General features: G+C 40.9%; 1 protein-coding gene across 1 annotated transcript in view; it reads right to left on the bottom strand.

Annotated features, from left to right (window-relative positions):
- Positions 1-1,900: 1,900 nt before the first annotated feature.
- The window catches only part of atrnl1b (attractin-like 1b), a 177,536-nt gene continuing 154,747 nt past the window's right edge, over positions 1,901-24,689 (bottom strand). The window contains exons 28-29 of the mRNA XM_063003062.1: positions 20,981-21,095; positions 1,901-3,611 (exon numbers count right to left, since the gene is read on the bottom strand). Of these exons, the coding sequence (XP_062859132.1) occupies positions 3,487-3,611; positions 20,981-21,095 (240 nt within the window). The 3' untranslated portion in view covers positions 1,901-3,486. The remainder of the gene's footprint in view (positions 3,612-20,980; positions 21,096-24,689) is intronic.

Below are 24,689 nucleotides of genomic sequence, written 5' to 3'. Positions count from 1 at the left end.
TATTGTTTATTTACAGTTATTTATTTACAGGCCAAGACACTGTGTGTTAGGGTTATAGATGAATAATCGTTCTGCGAGCAGATGCACTGCTTTACTGGATGTTATCTAGCTTATATCAGAATAAATGAAAGCAAATAGTATTACGTATCCAGACAACGTCTTCTAAGGAAAGTATGCAGTCTGAATGAGACAAGGCTATACTTTTTCCATAATTGGTTACACTGTTAGCCTAGGGTGGCATGGTGGCTAAGTGGGTAGCACTGTTGCCTCACAGCAAGAAGGTCCTGGGTTCGATCCCCAGGTGGGGCGGTCCAGGTCCTCTATGTGTGGAGTTTGCATGTTCTCCCTGTGTCTGTGTGGGTTTCCTCCGGGGCTCCGGTTTCCTCCCACAGTCCAAAGACTTGCAAGTGAGGTGAATTGGAGATACTTAATTGTCCATGACTGTGTTCGATATAACCTTATGAACTGATGAACCTTGTGTAATGAGTAACTATCGTTCCTGTCATTAATGTAACCAAAGTGTAAAACATGACGTTAAAATCCTAATAAATAAACACTGTAAGCCTCACAGCTTGAGTACAATTTCAAATACACCAAACATGTCTGCTGAATCTTTGTTGAACACTGGAGTATTGGGTTTTATTTTTGGTCCAGCTTCATCTACACTCAAACTGAATGATATGTACTGAGGAATGAGTATTTCATTCAGGCCAGCTGTAGTTTAGGGGACTAGAGATCAGAAAGTTGATGCTGACAAGCTGCCACTGTCTAATCCCTGAGCAAGGCCCTTAACCCTCAATTGCTTGGATTGTATTCAGTAACAATTGTAAGCTTTGGATAAAAGTACCTGCTAAATGTTGTAAATGTAATATGTCATTTACACTGATCAGGCATAACATTAAAACTACTTCCTTGTTTCTACACTCACTGTCCATTTTATCAGCTCCACTTACCACATAGAAGCACTTTGTAGTTCTACAATTACTGACTGTAGTCCATCTGTTTCTCTACATACTGTTTTAGCCTGTTCTTCAATGGTCAGGACCCCTACAGGGTTATTGCTTAGGTGGTGGATCATTCTCAGCACTGCAGTGACAATGACATGGTGGTGGTGTGTTAGTGTGTGTTGTGATGAGTGGATCAGACACAGCAGCACTGCTGGAGTTTTTAAATACCGTGTCCACTCACTGTCCACTCTATTAGACACTCCTACCTAGTTGGTCCACCTTGTAGATGTAAAGTCAGAGACGATCGCTCATCTATCGCTGTTGTTTGAGTTGGTCATCTTCTAGACCATCAGTGGTCACAGGACGCTGCCCACGGGGTGCTGTTGGCTGGATATTTTTGGTTGGTGGACTATTCTCAGTCCAGCAGTGACAGTGAGGTGTCTAAAACCTCCATCAGCACTGCTGTGTCTTATCTACTCATACCAGCACAACACACACTAACACACCACCATCATGTCAGTCTCACTGCAGTGCTGAGAATGATTCACCACCCAAATAATACCTGCTCTGTAGTGGTCCTGGGAGAGTCTAACAAAGGGGGCTAACAAAGCATGCAGAGGAACAAACGAACTACAGTCAGTAATTGCAGAACTACAAAGCGCTTCTATTTGGTAAATGGAGCTGATAAACTGGACAGTGAGATAAATAAATATAAATGGAAGTGATGGTATAATTGTACACTGGTTCTACACACTACTCTTATATTACATTGGGTTTAAATAGAAACTAAAACAACAAATGCCCATAATAGTCTACATTAAATGCTGGAAAAATATGCACCTGTATATAAAATAATAATAAAAAAATCACAGCTAAATTCAAAGCTATAAAAACCAGAAGAAACAAAGGAAATACCAACATTTCGTTTTCCCAAACATGTATTCACAAAAATGTAAAAGACATGGTTTATTATTTATCATCATAACAATAATGGGTATTTTACAGAGGATGGACAATATAAATGACCTTTAATATTGGCTATTAAAAACAGTAATAAAACAAAACATTAACAAACCCATTGTTATAGCTAGGTGAAAAGTAAAGTGATTCACATTTGATTCACATGTTCAAATCCGTACACAAAGACAAAGTAAAGGTACTGTACACTTCCTCGCCACAGTCCCGAACGCAACGCTTACCATAAAAAAAAGGTCCGCTGTGTTCTCCATCATCTCCTGCTCTGGTCCTGTGTTCTCCCTCAGGTCCTGTAATGCTAATGCATCTATTTGTGCTCGCCCAGCATCAGATGAGCTCTTTTAGCTGGTGGGGCAAAGTGCACTAAAGGGGTAGTGAGAAACAGGAGCAGGAGGGAGCATGAGGAGTTCCTATTACCAAAAGCCTGAGTGGATGAAAGTTCTTGATCATAGTCCATCTGCTTCATTCACAATATGTGAAACAGCCCATCGATCCGTTAGAAAGAAGTGATATTTTACTACAAAGCCACTAGACAGTTCTTGTTTTACTTGGTACCGGGTCGTTCTCAAGAGAAGAAAAACAACAACAAAAAAGACAAAATATCAGTAACAGCAAGCTTTTTAGTAGCGTATTCCCTAGTATTATGTAACAAGAGTACTACACAAGTGAGTCCCAATGTAAAATTGTATACTAAAAAGTTCATCAGGCCGTTTTTATGATCAGCGGAGGACCTGTGAATGGCTGGATATTCCCCACCTTCACTGAGAAAGACTCTTTGTGACGGTTTTAAAGCTAGTGTTTCATGCAAAAAGCTTTGTGAGAATGGCAGATGAGAGATAAAAGCTTTGCTAGTATATATGGTTTAGTCAGATGTAATTTCCCAACTCTACAACCAGCAGCACATTTTTAGTAAGCTTACACATACAAAAAAACAACCTAACAGCCTTTCCCTATGTACGACAGAATGTTCTTTTCGTCACGGTAAAAGGCCAACAAGCTACAAATGCATTTAATATGAATTAAGATGCTCTTTAGCAAGCACACACAGTCTACTTGGCAAGCAAACAAATGAGCTTTACAGTCGTATACAATATTATAAAAAGTCTATATTGTTAGCTTAACAGCTCTACCGCTAGGTGAGCAGTATATCTATATATCATACACTTCCTTTATTCACTCACATGCAGTGAATGAAATGGAGAGAATCTATTCACTGCATTCAGCAGCAAACTGGCTTCTAATCACCAGGTGGCCCAGCCAGCAGAATGCAGATTTACCAGACTTGAATTTGTGGACCATTGAAAGTTTAGACTTAGTCAGAAGAGGCCAGTGGTGAATTGCAGGTATGGGCTGAGCAGGAGCAAGAAATAAAGGTGCTGAAAGACACAGCCCTGGTACAGTTCAGGGTGTGTAGTGTGATAGGTTGAGTAAGTAATCTGCTACTAATGAAACCCATCACGGGGGAATTCTTTCTGGTTGCCGGTGGCCTGCGCTGGTGAAACTGAGCCGATCTCTCTGGAAAGCGAGAGTCCCAGTAGGATGGTGGCCCAACAGGGCGTGCGTCTCACACACAGGTGCCCTGGTGGGATGTAGGCAGAGCTTTACGGTTTTTGAAACCTTGATTCTTTTCCTTAAAGTCCATGGGCTTCTGCTGGGAGGTGTCGATCAGAGCGCTGGCAATGGCAATACCTGCAAATACAAACAGAAAAAGAAGAGGAGAAGAAATAAGTAACAGCATTTTTTCAATAATAAATTCAGCAAAACTATATGGTGGATCTGTCAAGAATCAGAATCAGAATCACTTTGCTGACCAAGTACAGTGAGTAGAAGTAATTTGGCTTGGTCTCTTTGGTGCAAAGCATTTAAGTGGGACAGTAGTAAATTATGCCAGCCAACTACTGCCGAGACCCAGGGTTCAAACCCCTGCGGTGCTATCAGCTGGTTGGGCGTTTACATACATGTACAGGGGTTGGACAATGAAACTGAAACATTTTAGTGTGGGAGGTTTCATGGCTAAATTGGACCAGTCTGGTGGCCAATCTTAATTAATTGCACATTGCACCAGTAAGAGCAGAGTGTGAAGGTTCAATTAGCAGGGTAAGAGCACAGTTTTGCTCAAAATATTGCAATGCACACAACATTATGGGTGACATACCAGAGTTCAAAAGAGGACAAATTGTTGGTGCACGTCTTGCTGGCGCATCTGTGACCAAGACAGCAAGTCTTTGTGATGTATCAAGAGCCACGGTATCCAGGGTAATGTCAGCATACCACCAAGAAGGACAAACCACATCCAACAGGATTAACTGTGGACGCAAGAGGAAGCTGTCTGAAAGGGATGTTCGGGTGCTAACCCGGATTGTATCCAAAAAACATAAAACCACGGCTGCCCAAATCACGGCAGAATTAAATGTGCACCTCGACTCTCCTGTTTCCACCAGAACTGTCCGTCGGGAGCTCCACAGGGTCAATATACACGGCCGGGCTGCTATAGCCAAACCTTTGGTCACTCGTGCCGATGCCAAACGTCGGTTTCAATGGTGCAAGGAGCGCAAATCTTGGGCTGTGGACAATGTGAAACATGTATTGTTCTCTGATGAGTCCACCTTTACTGTTTTCCCCACATCCGGGAGAGTTACGGTGTGGAGAAGCCCCAAAGAAGCGTACCACCCAGACTGTTGCATGCCCAGAGTGAAGCATGGGGGTGGATCAGTGATGGTTTGGGCTGCCATATCATGGCATTCCCTTGGCCCAATACTTGTGCTAGATGGGCGCGTCACTGCCAAGGACTACCGAACCATTCTGGAGGACCATGTGCATCCAATGGTTCAAACATTGTATCCTGAAGGCGGTGCCGTGTATCAGGATGACAATGCACCAATACACACAGCAAGACTGGTGAAAGATTGGTTTGATGAACATGAAAGTGAAGTTGAACATCTCCCATGGCCTGCACAGTCACCAGATCTAAATATTATTGAGCCACTTTGGGGTGTTTTGGAGAAGCGAGTCAGGAAACGTTTTCCTCCACCAGCATCACGTAGTGACCTGGCCACTATCCTGCAAGAAGAATGGCTTAAAATCCCTCTGACCACTGTGCAGGACTTGTATATGTCATTTCCAAGACGAATTGATGCTGTATTGGCCGCAAAAGGAGGCCCTACACCATACTAATAAATTATTGTGGTCTAAAACCAGGTGTTTCAGTTTCATTGTCCAACCCCTGTACATGTTTGGCTGTGTCTGGGAGGAGAAGGGGAAGCATCCTGTCCGGGATGTGTTACTGTATAGACCACTGAAGTCGTGCGTCATTCTGTAGTCCTCGTTATGCCCATATTTGCAGACCCGGGTCTAAGCCAGATTTCCTATGGCAAAAATGAATGGGGTTTTCAAAAAAATCGGCTCTAATGCATCCTGTGCTAAATAAACATATTCAGAACTCTATACGTTTTGTCCTATGCACTTTTTTCTCTTGTACATCACTGGATCCTCTGAATTACGAGGTTGTTAAAGGGTCGTAATAGTAATAATGCTACACGAAAGCTAATGTTACTGCGCATTAATTAGACGTCACTGAACTACAATGAGCAGCCCGCAATACCTCCAGTTTGGTGACTGCAATGAAAGGCGTAACACCCAACCATCCTTGCTTTCTACTTTAATGTAGCTAGCTACTAAAAATATAAACTAAAACTTAAATATCACTCCACTGTTACACTGGTGAATCGCGCTGCTTCGTGCGGTTATTTAAGAGGCTTCCAGTCTAGTGACGTCAATTCAGTGCGCAGTAGCATTAGCTTACATGTAGCAATATTCATATTTTGACTCTTTAACGACTTCATAAGTCAGAGGATCCAGTGATAATAGACAGAAAAATCTCCATAAAACAAAACGTAACAGCTTTGGAACATTTTTTATGGCTACAGGATGCGAGAGAGGCAATTTTCGAAATCTCCATTCATTTTTCCCATTCAAAATTTCTCTTAGACCCAGGTTACCAAATATGGGCATAACAATGGGCATGGGCATGGCGTGGACTACAAAATGACTACACGACTTTAGTGGTCTACTGCACCCAAGGTAGCAGAAAGTTGCAACTGTTGGGCAAACGTGGACTCATCTGACCGTTCCACTGTCTTTCAGTCCATCTCTGGCCACCAGTGTTTCTGTGCAAATTTCCTCTTAGCGTAACACAGTTTCAGGTTTTAATTCTTGATGCAGTGGCAATTGTTTCTGAAGTTCTCCTGAGCCCATGTAGCTATGTCTATGTCTGAGGGCTCGATGGTCACACACATTCAGCAGCAGTTTTCACCCTTGGCCTTTACACACTGAATCTTTTCAAGACATTATGAGTTTATAATATTAAAAGACCTCAATACTGGGAAACAATGTCTTTGATTAGACAGCTATTTTCTCACAAAGTCTGGCAAAAAGTGGTGAACCGCAATCTATCCTTGCTTGCAAATACTAAGCCTTTGGTGGATACTCCAGAAATGATCTACTGAAAACATAAATATAAATAATCTGAACTGGCTCTAAATGCCTGGACAAATTATTCTAAAATGTGCTCAGTTTGTGCAGATCTAATCAAAACACATTATTATTATTTTTACATTTTTTCTACCTAACCAATCACTAAATATTTCTCTCCAATTACACCACAGGACTGGCAAGGGCAGAACAGAGAAGAGAGGGAAATGCCATAATTCATCCAAAAAAGCAGTTTGTCCATTACACTCGCTCATATCAGCTTCTGCAAGCCGTATTTCAAAAGTTTAATGTAACAATACATTTTGTTATAAACAGTTTAGGAAAATCAAATCAGGCCCTGCATTCACACAAAGTATACAAAAAGGATAGAGATGAAACTGTCAGACATGTCAGTGGCAGCTTAATCCCAAATGTTTAGCCAAGTGGAGTCATTGTTCTTACTCCACATCTGTTTTAAGAGAATGCAATACACCTATTTGTATATTTATAAAAACATGAATGAAAAATGAAAATCTGAATCAGGTCTGAGCTGGCAACGTCCTTGGAAAATCAAATCAACATGACACTGGATAAACAGAGGGCTGAACACCAACACTGGGGCTTTAGTCCAGGAGGTGGAGCGGGGTGATTGCTCATGTAAAGCAGTACTACATTACCCACTCAAGCAATTAAATGCTAAGAGGAGCCCTCAGCTTTAATTTGAAATATCTGGCCAAGCCAACTTCTATTTTACACACACTAATTCAGATAAAGGTATTATAGTTATTTATAAATTATGCAATAAGAATTGAATTATAATACAAAAACCCATAAATAGTAAAAAGCACAAACAAAAACCCATTTACACCATCTAAACCAGCTTTTTGTTTACCTTTGAATCATGTCACTACATTTTAGTAAAATAAATGTATAGCTTTGATGGGTTATATGAACTAGCCTGGTGGTAAGTAAATATATACCACCTATAGATGCCTGCTGCCTCTATCTTTATTATTGGCTTCTTTAGCAATTATGACTTGATTTCTAACTAAATACCAAATATATAGTACAACATGCTATTGTCTAATATTTAGCTAATTACATTTCAGTTTTGTAGTAATCAATTGTCTCTCTACACCAAGAAGGTCCTGGGTTTCGTTTCCAAGTGGGGTCTGCATGTTCTCCCAATGACTGCATAAGTCTTCTTCGAGAGGTTTCTTTCTTTTTTTTTTAATGCATTTCTCCCGCTTCCTGTCTACTAGTGCTGACCCCGATTAAGAAGAGCGAACTGACACACGCCCCCTCCGACACGTGCAGTAACCGACTGCAACTTTTTACGTGCACAAGGCGAGTGCCACACCCTGATCGCATTATCCCTCAACTCCGTGCAGACGCCATCAATCAGCCAGCAGAGGCCCTATCCGGCTTTTCCCTCTGTTGTATGAACAACAAGCCAATCGTTGCTCATATAGCCGCCCAGCCCAGCCGGGTGGCAGAGCTGAGTTTCGAACCAACATGTTCGAGATGTCAGCTCTGGTGCGCATGCGTGTTTTACCGCTGTGCCACCTGAGCGGCTGAAGTCTGGTTTCTTCCCACAGTCCAAAAACATGCAAGTTATGTGGACTGGAGATACAAAATTGCCCGCTTGACATTGAACTTGATTTATCATGTGTAACCTGTAATTACCTGTCCTGTCATGAATGGAATCAAAGTGTAAAACATGACGGTAAAATACTAATAATCAAACAAACAATTACAGCTTTTAGAGACACTTTTCTCCAAAGCGACTCACAACAGTGACTGTAAACAATCCAAGGAATAGAAAGTTGGACAGGACCTTGCTCAAGGGCACAACAATGGCAACCTGGCAAATGTGGGGCTTGAACCAGCAACTTTCCAATCTCTAGTTCAGTATCTTAACTGCTGAGCTACCACTGTGATCCATGAAATCATTCTGGAAATACAGATTTTTAAGTCAGCATGTTCCGATTCTTAACTGAATCACTCAGATCTGAGCCAATATGTAAAGTGTTGCACTCCAGGATCTACAGATCCAACCAGACTGCTATCACCTGACTGAACAGCAGAAGGGGGTTCGTATTACCCCAATAACTCACCTGTCTGTTTGACATATGGTTTAGTCTGCACTGTCCATTGTAGTAGAGAACAAGGAGGTAGGCAGTTAAAATGTAAAATAATCACACACACACACACACACACACACAGAGAGAAACAATTTCATCACTAGGTAACAAGCAAGTCCCTCTGTACACGACTTCTCCTGTTTATGTGCTATGAGGGGCATTCCTTAGTTTATCCGCATACAGTAGAGAGCTTGGCCCAGTGCCCAGTGTGCCCTACCTACAGCTGAGCTCCCTGCCAATATTTTGTCAAAGGAGTTGGTGGAAAGAACCATGGCCGCAGTCCACTAGTCATTTTTCACAGCGGCGTCTCACAAATCATCCCTGAAACAAAACAGGCACTTGTGTTCTGCCCTGACCTGGCTTGGCTCCCTACTGGCTATTTAAGCAATACAATTATCTGAGGGGAACAATTCATTTTCTCAAAAACGGCTGGCCAAAAGGAATTAAATTTAGCACGCCAAGCTGAAGCCACAGCAGTTCCAAGCAAACAGGATTTACATCCAGGAACGAGCTGACTCACAGACAGCCACTCTGGTGTGCTCCGATTTATTAGCCAACACAGCTGGACTCGAGTAGGTGGGAGATGTCAACAGAGTGAATTGCTAAGAACCCATAACACTCCATAACACGGTCAGTTTCTGGTGCATTTCAAGGCAGTGTGACTCTGAAATCTCAGACAATCGGCACAATTTATTTTTTTCGCAGCCCATAACCCTAATTTCTAATCTGAATGCTGTTCTCCGGTGAAACACTGTCTGTTTAACCAAGAGCAATGTCAACCTGTATGAAGAACGGCAGGGGTGCTCAGGTGTGTTAGAGCATGAAAATAATGAAATGAGCTATGAGAAATTTGGGAAAACAAATGATGGTCCTTTTCTACTTTACTATTTTACCTATTCCACAAATACTGCTATCCAACAGGGCAAAAGAGCAACAACACAAAGAGAAAAATACTTTATGTTAACTTCTAATAATAAACACACAAATCATAAAGCATTTGGGGACTTCTTTTTATTTATTTATTTTTTATGTTTTACTTTTGAATTCTAAAATACACATTTTTATCGGTTCCCAATTATTTTTAAAAATCCAATTTCTAGGTTCCTTAATTTTGTATATTCATTTAAATATTTATATGTTAATTTTATAATCATTTAATTATTTATTTATTAGGATTTTAAAGTCATGTTTTACACTTTGGTTACATTCATGACAGGAGCAGTAGTTACTCATTACACAAGATTCATCAGTTCACAAGGTTATATTGAACACAGTCATGGACAATTTTGTGTCTCCAATTAACCTCACTTGCATGTCTTTGGATTGTGGAAGGAAACCGAAGCACCCGGAGGAAACCCACGCGGACATGGGGAGAACTTGCAAACTCCACACAGAAAGAACCTGGACCACTTCACCTGGGAATTAAACCCAGGACCTCCTTGCTTTGAGGCGACATATCTGAATACCCCAGCAAGTAATGGGTAAGGGGGACTATCTTTTAGGCTATGTCCGGAACATGACCGCCATCTTGAAAGCCGCCATATTGGATCAAGGCCAGGTTTTTTCCAATGGGAAGATGGTCATGTAGCATATCAAAGAAGACCAGAATTTTCTCAGAAATCAATTGCCACAATCAGATTTGCAATATCTCCTGTAATATAACCCTAATATATAACCCTAACCCTTCTTCAGACAGGTGTTGACATTCATTGACGAGGATGACAACCACTAGAGATGTAAACTAATATTGAAGTATGAAGTATTTACAAATATTTTACTAATGACTAATTGAGATCAGACAATATTTGAAACAGCTTTGAAACTGAACCCTCAGAAGAAGAGCAAGAGATACCGTCCCAAGAACATCTGGCAACAAAATCTTCAGGCAGGCATCAAGAGATTAGTAGTTACCTTGCATCAAAATAAAACTAATGACCGAGACCTCTGGAGGCCCCTTCAGAATGTCCGATACCCCAGAAGGGGTGTCAGGCAGAACTAACTAGCGTATGTAATTGTTATTAATTACATATAAAGATGTCTAAGGTGCATTTATCATCCCCATTAGCTTAAACATCAACTGTTACACCTAAAACCTGACAGAAATGACATATTAAAAGGTTTATACATGTTAACTGTTTTGTATGCTAGAACCTTTACTAAAGTGCAGACATTTTTTTTTATAGTTCGGAACTGTAAAAATATATAAAAGTATCACAATAGATGGACAGTGTTGACAGGTTAGAAGCAGCAACTGCAGTAATAAACATTGTTTAAAATATAATACAATTAAAAACCAAGCAGACCAAGAGTCCTAGTTATACATCCACCAAGAGCCAGAAGTGGAAAAGTGTTCTTCAGGGTTGTCCGGTTCATTTAGAAAAATCCGATGAAGTTGACAAAGTGAGGACGCAATTTTAATAGACAGTTTTTAATGGAAAATATATTTAAAGTTCATTTGCTATTTATATGTATGCATTTGTAGCATTTTAAACACTTTTCTGACACATTGACATAGTGAGCTCCTGCAAATGTCAACTTGTTACATGTACTTACCAGGTACAGAGCCTGCATTTTATCAAATTCTATTATGCTATCTAGTGCTGCTATTCGTCACTCTAGGATTCATTTTGTTACAATCTGTGACAATTTTGATAAAATCAATTATTAAATCAAATTAAACAATAACTAAGAAAATGTACGTCTGCAAGCAATAAGAGACAGATGTCAGACAGCCATTTGGACAGATGTGAAACCTGTTTTGTACACAGAGTTAAATACTGCTAAATAATTTAGTTGACTGAAGACAACCAATCATAAACAGTGCTGCAGACATAGCACATCATATAAAACTAACTGCTACTGTGTATAATCCAGCACAACTCCTAATGTGACAGATACTGCAGTGTAATCAGTGTAAAAGCCAATATAGCTAGCATGGGGCATATAGGACCTGCCTCGTCCTCCTAACTGCTACCTCACGTTTATGATTTGGGAAAAATTCTTACTCATCATTATTTTGTAAATTCTAAAGCTGGCACAAAATACCTATCCCATTTATTTAGTGCTCAAATGAGCTGTTCCCAAAACTGCATGCCAAAACAAAACAGGAAAGTTTATAGTAGCTTAATGTACTACCAAGGAACAGAATTGCTACATTGTCAGACACTATTTACCACTAAAATGATGAAACAGTATTTATGAGACAATAAATGTGTCATGTTAAGTAAGCTGTTTATGATTAACTTTAAAAAGAAAATACCCAATCATTGCATTATTGGCTAAAACTCCAAGCTAAAACAACCAATTCTTCTAAACTTTGACTTACAATAAACAATTATTAAGCAACAACTTGGATAGAAACATGTCTGTAAACGTTGTGCCATTTTTTTAAACACACATTACTGAGGGTAAATGCTGACTGGTATCTGGCACCTTATAGGGTAAATCATGTACCTGTTTGCAAATGATGTAAGCTTATAATTCAATGTAGCCCACCCACCCCCCCCCATGCCACCAAAACAGCTGTGACTTCTTGAGTCATAAACTTTACAAGATTTCTAAAGGTGTCCTGGGGTATCTGGCACCAAGCTGTTAGCAGCAGATGTGGGGCATCCATGGTTTGGACTTGGAATTGGAATTTGGAGGTCAGCTCAACACTGTGAACTCTTTGACACGTTCACTGAACCCTTCTTAAAGCATTGTTTGCAGTAAAGCAGGGTGCATTATCGACATTATCCATGTCATTAGGGAATACGACTGCAACAAAGGGGTGTACCTGATCTGATCTTGCATTTTCGGCATTTAGCAGACGTTACAGTTACAGTATACAGTCTAAGAAATTTACAGTTAAAGGCTTGGCAGTGGTGGGGCTTGAACCAGCAACCTTTTGATTACTAGTTCAGCACCTTAACCACTAGACTACAGCTTGCAACAATGTTTAAGTAGGTGGTATCAAAGTAACATCCACATAAATGCCAGGATCTAAGATTTCCAAGCAGAACATTCCCTAGAGAACTAACTGCCACTGCCGGCTTGCCTTCTGCCTGGTGCCATCTGTATGTCAGGTAAGTGATGGTGGAGATGCTGACTAAGTCATCTAGCCATCACAACTTGGCCCTTGTCAAAGTCACTCAGAAGCTTACACTCGAACACATCAATTTTAAGAACTGACTGTCCACTCGGTACCTTAAATATACCACTTGTGGACAGATGCCAGTGAAACAAGATAATCAATGTTTTTCACTTTACCTGTCAGTGGTTTCAGTGTGGTGGCAGACTGGTGTACAGAACTACCACCTGCTGTTACACCACATTTAAACTGAAGCTTCATTTGAGCTGCCTTGTAAACAGGTTTTTAAAGACTTTAATGGTGAAATAGGTAGTTTAAAATAGAAGAATTTAATATCACTGCATGTTTACAGACCTGTGAATAGATTAAGTGGGCTTCAACTCAATGCTCTAATGACTGCATGGTAACTGAAGTGATGAGTGTGCCCCAAACCAAACACTGCCTGTTTATACTGTATGAACAAAATAGTCTAAATGGCTTGAAAGTAGCTTAAAACAACGACCTTATTCTTCATTATTCTATTATCATTAAACACTTTATCCTGGTCAGGATCACAGCTCTTACGGCAAAAAAAAAAAACCTGGACAGAGAGCTAAATCCATCACAAGGCTTTGCCCCATATCAGACATAGCCAATCGTGTCTGTGTAGATGTCCTACCCGACCACCTACCAAGTACCACCGAATCACAATTTCATGTGATATCAGAGCTAATGTCCAAAAGTGAGAAGTAACCAGACTTTAATTACATTAAAATACATTAATGGGCGCTGTGGTGGCGCAGTGGTAAAACACGCTAGCACACCTCAGCTCTGCTACCGGCAGGCTGGGCGCCTACAGGTGGCACAGTGGTAAAACACGCTAGCACACCACAGCTGACATCTCAAACTAACGGCAGGCTGTCCGCCCACAGGAACAATGATTGGCATGTTGTTTAAGTATGGTGGCGCATCATAACTGATGCAATTACAACCTCTGCTGGCTGATTGATGGTGCCTGCACAGAGACAGGGAGTAATGTGATCAGGGTGTGACTCTCCTTTTCACAAAGGTGAAAAGATGAAGTCGGCTACTGCAAACGTGTCAGAGGGGGTGTCTGTTAGTCACGGCTCTCCTCAGTCGCAGTGGAGGTCAACATCAGTAGAGAGGAAGCGTAATGCAATCAGGTAATTAGATACAACTAGGAGGAAGGAAAACTGAGGAAAAAATATATTAATTACGGGAAGATTCATGAGATGAGTGGAATTCCATATAAATGTCACTTACATAATCATGAAGTAAAATGTCTGAAGGTTACAACTGAGTCAGCCTGCCAACTGTTGAGGAAGCTCTTTAAATAACTACTATGTGAATGTACAGTTAGTGCTGGTGTTAGCCCATTCACACCCATATAAAAGCCAACAAAAACCGAAACCCTGCCCCCGAGATGCTGTAATAAAGACTAAAACTGAATAAAGACTCCCAGACCGGAACTTAAAACCCACAACCAGTTATTGATTGCTCAATCCGTTCTGCAGAGGTTTTGCCCCTGGGACAAAACCAAACCTCAACATTGAGGACACAGACAAGCAGTTACAACATGTCTCTACATTTCCATGCAACAAATTAGCCACAAAGACTGCTAGAGCTGCTCTAACCCCGGCCAGAGAAGGAACCACCTCAGGGCTGTAAATGTAATAACCGCTACTCTTGTGTAAGGTCATGTTTTCCAGTCTCAGGAGCATTTTCTACAGCAATATAACCACGCTTAATAATATTTTTACATTGCGTAGGTAATTACACACGCGAAAATGATGTCCCAGTACAGTCCCTTTAAGCACCTATTTTACAGCTGCAAAGCTGGCTGTGACCATTTAACAACGACCATTTAATCAAATGCATTAAGTGGTGCACTGGCCACACAATAACCCAGCAGGCAAGGTTAGGCAATTAAACCCTCGTGAAAAATAAATTAGCAAAAAGATGTCAAAGCGAGTCAACAATTATTGCCGACTCCTCCATCTTTCACAGGAAGCGTGGTACAGTACATAAAATAGAAACATGTTTTGGACAGAATTTGTGACTCAATTGTTGCCAATCTGTTACTTATAAAAAGGTTTCAGTGTTAGTACTGAGCGCTGGCGAGCTGTTGATGGCGCTTTTAGCACCTTCAAGTCTCGTCGGGATCAGAAAAGTGCGGCATGGCACTGAATGTGCTATTCAAACCAGGCTTAGCACAAAACACATAAATTACAGAAAATGTGCAACTGTACTGGGAACAGTGTGTGTCAAACTGTTAGGCTTAGTAATTTTACTATTAACATGAACATTACAGCGTAGAAATGTAAAGGTTTTAGTTTTAAATGAAAGTGAAAAATGGCCATAACCCTGGCTAGTTAAAATGCACCTATTAAAATGACATGAATGGTGTCACTTCATGCTAAAAGAAAATGTGTCTTGATGGTCAGATGTTAAGGAAGTGAAGAACAGCCGCTCAGGTGGCGCAGCGGTAAAGTACGCTAGCTCGAATACATCGTATCGAACCTCAGCTCTGCCTTTCCGACTAGGCTGGGCGGCAGTGTGAACAACGATTGGCTGTTGTTCAGGGTTAGAGGGTAAGAAAGTCGGATCACAGGTCCTCATAACTGGTGCGCCTGCGGCCCCTGCTGGCTGACTGATGGCGTCTGCACAGGGCTGAGGAATAATGCTGATAGGGGTGTGGCCCTCCGTACACAGTGCCCGTCAGGTGTATGAACTCGACTCGTGCAGGTGAAAAATGCAGTATCTGTACTGACTATGCGTGCCGGAGGGGGCGCATGTCAGTTGAGAGGCGTCCTCAGTCAGCGGTGAAGGGTCGAATCAGTATAGAGGACGCAATCAGGGTAATTGGACACGACTAGACCGGGGGATAAAAATTGGGGAAAAAAGAAAATGAAGAGGGCTTAACGGCTGCCCTGATAGAAATAAGTTCCCATCCCAACATTAAACTTAAACCTCACCTCAGGGTGCCCAGGTGGCGCAGCGGGATACAGACCCTTGAGTTACGAACTGTTTACCATATGAACGTTTTGGGTTATGAGCAATCTTTTTCAACTAAACGTACGAACAAATTTGGATTACGAACCAAAATTCGTGAAACACATGACGTCACGAACAAGTTGTCTCCGACCGCCTCCCGGGGGTTAAGGGGGTGGTTTGAGAGGACTGGCACAGATTAATTCTATTTACATGATTTCTAATGGGAAAAATAGGTTTAACTTACGAACATTTTGACTTAAGAACAGCAAGAACAGAACAACCAATTAAATTCGTAAGTCAAGGGTCTACTGTAATCCGCTAGCACACCAGCGCTTGGATTCTGAACTCCCGAGTTCGAACCTCAACTCTGCTACCGGTTGGCTGGGCACCCTCTAGCGGGCATAATTGTCAGAGCCAGTAGCAGACAAAATTGGCAATTCAAAGTCTGCCAGGAAAGTAAAAGACCGAACTTATAGGTGGGGTGGGGTCTTCGAAGCCGTGTAAGGACCTTGGTTAGTAGCCCGAGGTGCCTGTACAGGAAGTGGAGGAGCACGGAAGAGTGTGTGGCTCTCCATGCCCGAACACTAGCCTCATGCACAAATTCACCGAATATGCGGGCGCATAAGAAGGGGTCAGTGCACTGCGCATGCTTTAGGGGGAGCGTAAGGCAGGTGAATATACCCTCCTCGGACACGACCGGAGTCTCCAGCAGCAGAAGACGAATTGACTATGCTAAATTGGGAGGAAAAGGGTAAAATGCATAAACAAATAGCAAAAAGAAAATCTCACCTTAGGTTTGTTCATAATCAAACAGGTAAAAGCAGGAAAGAAAAACTAATTACTACAACATCTATGAAGATGTGAAGCTCTCTTGATCATGAACAATGTTGCAGTCACTTCTAAATGACCGGTCATCTGTGGTGCTTGAAATACATGATGTCCATTATGATACGAATTTTTCTTCCAATATTTAAATGCAGGGTCTTCTTCTATAATGTTTAACTAATCAGTAAACTGCATAAAAAGGGGACAGTGATAGCCTAGTGGGTAGAGCTTTGAGCTATCAATCAGAAGATTGTTGGTTCGAACCCAACAGAGCAAGGCCCTTAACCCCGTCTGCCCCAGGGGCGCCGTACAATAGTTGACCCTGCGCTCTGACCTCAGCTTCCAAGCAAGCTGGGATATGCGGAAAAATACTTTCATAGTACTGTACTTGTGTATATGTATAAATTACAAATAAATGCATTCTTCTTCTAAAAAGGGACTTTTTGGATCCTTCAGAATGCTTCAGTCCTGATTTAAAACTTCTCCTCTAGTGTTTTCCAACAGGGTTTAGGTTAGGGCACTGAAATGGTTTATAAAGCTTGATTTGGTGGTTACAATGTTACATCTGTGAGCAACTGGGTCGAGACTTTTTGCTTTTGTCCTGCTGAAGATCAAACAATGGGTGTGTTCGAAAACTCAGTGAGCTCTCCACATAGACAGCATTTTACCTCATCCTACAGGCGCTCCCGAAAAGTATGCTGTTTGAATTCCTAGATGGCTTAAAATGCTCCCTAGTAAAATATCTTAAATCTGAACGGTATTTTGACAGAATAACGAGGGCGCATCTGATGCTGCCTTAACGGTAAAGGCAATCCCAGCATTCAGTGTGGCACAACTTTTCTCACAGAAAAATGAAAAATATGGCAGATGGTGCAGAGAAACGAATGAGTTGTTTTCAAACGTAACTAAATTATTATTGATGTTTAATTTGTATAAACTTTGCAAATTCGGGTTTGTCAGCAAATTTAACCGTTTTCAGTACACGGAGAGAGATGTTAGTTGACATGCTAGCGCGTTGTGCCACCTCATCCCATTGGTTTGAATGGCATGAGGCTAACTGTGTTAGCATAGTAAGCGAAAACTGATGGAATTGCTGTCTAATTAGCATACACTGATCAGCCATAACATTAAAACCACCTCCTTGTTTCTACACTCACTGTCCATTTTATCAGCTCCGCTTACCATATAGGAGCACTTTGTAGTTCTACAATTACTGACTGTAGTCCATCTGTTTCTCTACATACTTTTTTAGAGATCATCCACCACCCAAATACTACTCTGTAGTGGTCCTGGGAGAGTCCTGACCATTGAAGAACAGCATGAAAGGAGGCTAACAAAGCATGCAGAGAAACAGATGGACTACAGTCAGTAATTGTAGAACTACAAAGTGCTTCTATATGGTAAGCAGAGCTGATAAAATGGACAGTGAGTGTAGAAACAAGGAGGTGGTTTTAATGTTATGGCTGATGAGTGTAAGTCGATGACTTATTCAAATCCTCTCTGCTTAGGCAGCTGCCTATGTAGGCAGTAAGACAGCAAGGCAGCTTACTAGGTTTTCGAACACACCCAACGACTTCCCTCTTATTAAATAACTCTGAAAGCTTTTTTAATGATAATAGCTTGTTGGCGTGTGAAGTGCTTTCAAATCCAAATGATTACAAAATAATTGGCAATTGGTGAAATTATGGTTCATAATAAAACCAGATATTTTTATTTAATGTTTCTTGGTTCAACAATGATAAATACCTTAACCCTTTCAGACCCGAATTATGTTCCAGTATTAGAAAAAATAAATGAATGTTTTTTATTTTTTAATTTTTCTCCCCTAATCTAGTCATGTCCAATTACCCTGATTGCGTCCTCTATACTGATTCGACCCTTCACCGCTGACCAGGGATGTAACGATGCACCAATACATAGTTAAAAATCGATGCATTTTGCCACGATTTAAATCGGTAATTCAAGTAAAATGAATCGATATTGACTTTAAACAGCAAAGGGCACTTGCGCTAGCCACCTTGCCTGGTTGCCAAATCGAGCTTTGTTCAGAATGGGTGAAAATTCAAAGGTTGTGGTGGTGATTTATGCCTGACCTGGCAACCCGGTAGCACAACGAACATAATAAACATATAAACACCGGCACCACAGTGAGAAGCTCCGGTCACCCAGCATAAGCGAAAAACATTCATAAAAGGGCAAACCACGCTGACAGGCGCGTTTACATGAGGTGCATTGGTATTTTCATGGCAAAAGATATGAGGCCATTTTCAGTAGCTGAAAATGAGGGATTTCGATTGTTGGTTAACACACTGGATCCTAAATACTGCATTCCATCGCGCCCGCACTTTAGCCATACTGTAATGCCAGCACTTTACCAAGCTTGGAGGGAGCACAGGCAAAACCTTAGATCATTTATTTGATATTACTCTCTTTGTTTGTATTATTTATTCATTTATATAATGTCGGATTTGTTTTTAAAATTTCATTTGTTTTTTACACAAAATGTGAAGGGAAAGGCGCAGCATTGTTTTGATTGTTTTTTTATTTAGATAAATAAAAGATAAGCACACATACAGTATTCTGTTGTCTTTTTTTAAGAAAAATAATAAAAGGAATTTGTCATAATTTGTCTTTAATTTCATTTTGTTGAAAAAAATCGGGGAAAAAATCATATAGTGAACTCAGTATTGTGAATCGTTTCGTATCGTGGGTAGAGTGTATCGTTACATCCCTACCGCTGACTGAGGACGCCTCTCAACTGACATACGTCCCCTCTGGCACGTACAGTCAGTACAGACTGCCTTTTTCACCTGCATGAGTCGAGTTCATACACTGACGAGCACTGTGTATGGAGGGTCACACCCCATTCAGCATTATTCCTCAGCCCTGTGCAGGCGCCATCAGTCAGCCAGCAGGGGCCGCAGTCGCACCAGTTATGAGGACCTATGATCCGACTTTTTTACCCTTTAACCCTGAACAACAGCCAATTGTTGTTCATGCTGCCGCCCAGCCCAGTCGGAAAGGCAGAGCTGAGATTCGATGTATTCGAAACCTCAACTCTGGTGAGCTAGCGTATTTTACCGCTGCGTCACCTGAGCGGCTTAGAGATAGGTATTTGACAAATATCACAGAATGGGGTAGAGATTAATGTGTCAAATGAGTGTGTCCAATGCGGCATCTTGTATAAACCACCGGATCGATATGTTTCGCTTTGCTTTGCGACAAGCTTGGTCCTCTTTTCTTTGCTCGCACAAGAGCTTCTGCAATGTGCAGTAGATCCAGTATGTACCGTGAATGCCCTGGTGTTCTTTGTCTTTTCATGACTCAAGACAGCTGTTCGCAGCAGCCAGGTCAAGGGCATGTGTAATCATACTAAAAGGTCCATCTTGTACAGACTTATTAGTTGATCAAGCTTGTCCACACCACCCATGGCTTGGTTATATCTCAGTGTATCTTAGCACAAGAGAGAAAGTACATTTAACATACACTTTGACCCTTCCTCATCACATACTATCTCAACATCACTATCTGTCAATGGTACCTCCTCATCCCTGACATCTCATTTACATTTTCTGCATTTAGCAGACATTTGTATCCAAAGTGACTTACAGTTGTGACAGTATACAATCTAAGCAACTGAGGGTTAGAAGACTTGCTCAAGGGCCCAACAGTGGCAACCTGGGAGTGGTGAGGCTTAAACCGACAACCTTCTGATTACAGAACCAGTACCTTAACCACTAGACTACAGCTGCCCTGGATCTGACAACAAAGGTAGCTATATACTGTATCTGTAAATTTCTTTATAATTTTTTTAGGAACACACTTTGAGGTAATAATCTTTCAGAGATACTCACATTCTACTGAGATACTAACAGACTGTATCTTCATTCTCATCATTACTATCCAAGCGTTCAATTTCTGAGATGTTTCCATTGTCAGTTAACTGAAGCACGTCAAGTGCTGTGTTATCTGTAGAATAAATGTTGATTCGTCTTACTACACACTATATACATACTAGCCTAAACATTATACGTTTAGACCCACTGCAATGGACAATAAAATGTAAAAAATCCTGTGTTGATTGTTTTTTTATAATAAATATTGAAGCTTATAAGAGTAAAGAAAAATCCTAACATGATAAAAACAGTGCTCTAAATCAGATAAAATAAGTTAAATGAGTGCTTACTCTGCCTCCTTGGCTGGAATTCTGTCATGCCTCACTTAAGTGTAGTGATTTTTTTTTCTCCTGATGAAGTGGGAGGGACTAAGCTGCTCTTTGATTGGCTGGTACATGTCTATTCTGGTGGACAACAGGTCTGGATTGATGTTAAGTGCAACAAAACCTTAACACATGATGTCCAGTACAATGGACACAGGGTCTGAAAGGGTTAAATTACCATCAATTATAGTAAACTAAAATTTATAACTGCCATGTAATAGGTAGCCAACCACCACCACCCAAAATATCAGACATTTTCAAACTCTCATAGTATGACAGTATGCACCAATTCCAGAACTGGTCTTACAATAGAACCTGCTTTTAATGAGATGCATACCTGACTGTCCTGGAGGTGGCACCTCTGATGGCCCTCGTGGGAGGCACAGGAGCACCGTCAGCACTGCAGCTTTGCCACCTGAACATGGCTCCAAGGCAATAGGTTTTGGAGGACCCTTCAGAAAGACAAAGAAGAAATGAATTATACATAAGGATTATACATCACACACACACACACACACACACACACACACACACACAGTACACATGGTAAGTCGTTAAAATAAGATGCTAACCACAATCGCAGATATAATTACTGCTTTCTTAACCCCCAATCCAGTCCCTCACATGAATCCAATTGAAAATCTATGGGGTGACCTGAAGAGGGCTGCACACAGGAGACGCCCCCCTAATCTAACAGATCCGAGGAGCTTTTGCAGGGAAGAGGGGGTAAAGATTGCCAAGTCAAGATATGCCATGCTGATAGACTCCTACCCAAAAAAACTAAATGCTGCCATAAAATCAAAAGGTGCTTCTACAAAGTATTAGTTTAAGGGTGTTCATATATACAGTATATATATATATATATATATATATATATATATATATATATATATATATATATATATATATATATACTGATCAGCCATAACATTAAAACCACCTCCTTGTTTCTACACTCACTGTTCATTTTATCAGCTCCACTTACCATATAGAAGCACTTTGTAGTTCTACAATTACTGACTGTAGTCCATCTGTTTCTCTGCATGCTTTGTTAGCCCCCTTCCATGCTGTTCTTCAATGGTCAGGACCCCCACAGGACCACTACAGAGTAGGTATTATTTGGGTGGTGGATCATTCTCAGCACTGCAGTGACACTGACATGGTGGTGGTGTGTTAGTGTGTGTTGTGCGCTGGTATGAGTGGATCAGACACGGCAGCGCTGATGGAGTTTTTAAACATCTCACTGTCACTGCTGGACTGAGAATAGTCCACCAGCCAAAAATATCCAGCCAACTGCACCCCGTAGGCAGCGTCCTGTGACCACGGATGAAGGTCTAGAAGATGACCAACTCAAACAGCAGCAATAGATAAGCGGTCGTCTCTGAATTTATATCTACAAGGTGGACCAACTAGGTAGGAGTGTCTAATAGAGTGGACAGTGAGTGGACACGGTATTTAAAAACTCCAGCAGCGCTGCTGTCTCTTATACACTCATACCTGCACAACACACACAAACACACCCCCACCATGTCAGTGTCACTGCAGTGCTGAGAATGATCCACCACCTAGATAATATCTGCTCTGTAGTGGTCCTGTGAGAGTCCTGACCAAAGAAGAACAGCATGAAAGGGGGCAACAAAGCATGCAGAGAAACAGATGGACTACAGTCAGTAATTATAGTAACTACAAAGTGCTTCTTTATTGTAAGTGAAGCCAATAAAATGGACAATGTGTGTAATGTGTGTCAAAAGTATTTTTTAAATAATAATAAAATTGTAGCCATCGTGGGCCTCAGTTCATCCAAAGCATTTCATGTGAAAAGTGAAATCTGGCTACAGAAAAGACTCACAAACAACAATATGGAATATTTCACTTTATTCCCACCTCCCCTCACTTCACTTTCTTAATCTCTCACGCTCTCAAAAACACATATCTATACACACTTTGTAGGGGTACTTATTGCGTTAGAAGGTCCAGTGATGGTGGGGCTTCTGAAAGGTCAAATTAAGCTTGTACTGACAGTGATGTCCATCAGGTCCTGCAGACAGAGGCTGTTATCAGAGCAATATCTGTCTCTTTGAGGGGAAAAGAGGCCACTTGTGCTGCACTTAAAAAGTTCAAAGCCATTGTTTCGGAGTGATGGGGGTGGCAGCGGGCGTCTGGCTTTCCTTTCAACCTCGCTATTGCTGCGTGTACAGAATTTGGCTCTTTCTATTTTCCTCTATGAATTCACATTTGCTCTTTACTGCACTATGTAGCAATCACAGAGTGATTCGTGACTTCCCTGACAAAAACCCTCCCTCACTCAACCGTCGCCTGGGCACATTCGTCCCCATCCTGACTTTCTTCTGCCGAGCCTTGAAATGACATTCTCCACCATGAAGTACGACCGTCTGTGTGTTTACTGTTGATAATGCCATCATGGGGGCTCTGGTTGATGATAAAAATTTGGGTCCTGCTTTACAGATTGCAGGGATCCAGCCACCACAAGAAGGAGAAAAAAATCCCCAGAATAAATAAGCTGCATTAAAGTCCGTTTATAGCTTGGGCAACTGACAAAAATGATTTCATGACTATTCTTTAGTCAAAAGTAAGTTTGGATGCTGTTCTCTTTCATTAATGTGTCACACTTCATTATTCCTCATACAACCTAGCAATCAAGTTGACTGAAATATCACAGTCAATTACCGCAAACCTCCACTCTCAAACCTCCACTTAAATGCCGTGTTCTGGCTGGTGCCATTGTATCAGCCCAGCTGGTAGGCATCATTTAAAATCCATTTAAATTACACCTACTGATCGGATCTTTCAATTCATAGATTTAGCAATTAGGAAATAAAGCAGACCACTTTTTAGCAGAACTTTTTAATCACGAAAATAATCCAATTCAAATATATTACCAGTGATTGGAATGCTCTGGTATTTTTAATTTAGCAAATCAGATTAGCCAGGAAATCTAAAGGAGCAATTAATATAAAGGGTCTAACATTGATAATAATGACTATTATTATGGCACCTTAATTGTATATTACAGGGCTTGGGTATTAATGTGGGAAACGTTGAAGCATGTTCTTCAGAGCCATAATGCTGGTCAGGATACTTTAGTGGAATCTGTATTCACAAACTCCAACTAAGTGGCATTAAAAACAAAGAAATTGGAACAATTGAATTACATGTATTTATTTTTTCTGAATTTTTTATCCAGTGACACTATTTTGAAGGCTCAAAAATTGCGCAACCCCATTACATACAAATGTAACTTGGTCTTATTAAATTGAATAAGAGTCAAGTGATAACCTTACAAATTGGTTGACTTGAATTATTACAACCCAACCCAAACAAACAAAGCATTTTATATATAGCAGATATTGTGTGACGAGTGTTGCAAGAGCTCCAAACAGAATAATGAGCCAGAATAAGTTAATAAAATACAGTGGTACCTTGTAACTCGACATCAGTTGGTTCTGGGAGTGGCGCTGAGTTTTAAAGACGTGGAGTTTCAAGATATTTTTTTCCATAAGGATGTATGGGAAACCTGTTAATGCGTCCCATGGTCCTATGGAATTCCATATATTTTAGGCTAATGTAAAATAATGGGGTTGTTTTTGACACATACACTTAAAATAACACTAATATAATATAAAAAAAACACTGAAATAAAAAACTGATTCTTACAATTTCTCAACACAAGTTTAAAAGTGAAACAGTTGTAGCAGTAGGCAGTTGTAGCCTAGTGGTTAAAATACTGGACTAGTAATCAAGAGGTCAATGGTTCAAGCCCCACCACTGCCAGGTTGTCACTGTTGGGCCCTTGAGCAAGGTACTTAACCCTCAATTGCTTAGACAGTATACTTTCAAAGTACTGTAAGTTATTTTTGGATAAAAAGCGTCTGCTAAATGCTGAAAATGTAATGTAAATGTAAACAGTAAAAACAATCCAGATAAACAGATACATGTGGAGCTTTCAGAGTGAATCTGACGGTTATTCCACAGAAATGCAGTTTCGTCTCATATGCACACTTTGATGACATATTACCGCACCGCTC

The sequence above is a fragment of the Trichomycterus rosablanca genome, chromosome 10 (genome assembly GCF_030014385.1).
Source record: "Trichomycterus rosablanca isolate fTriRos1 chromosome 10, fTriRos1.hap1, whole genome shotgun sequence".
Taxonomy (NCBI): domain Eukaryota; kingdom Metazoa; phylum Chordata; class Actinopteri; order Siluriformes; family Trichomycteridae; genus Trichomycterus; species Trichomycterus rosablanca.
Note: the sequence above shows the minus strand (reverse complement) of the source record. Positions and strands in the feature narration are given on the sequence as shown.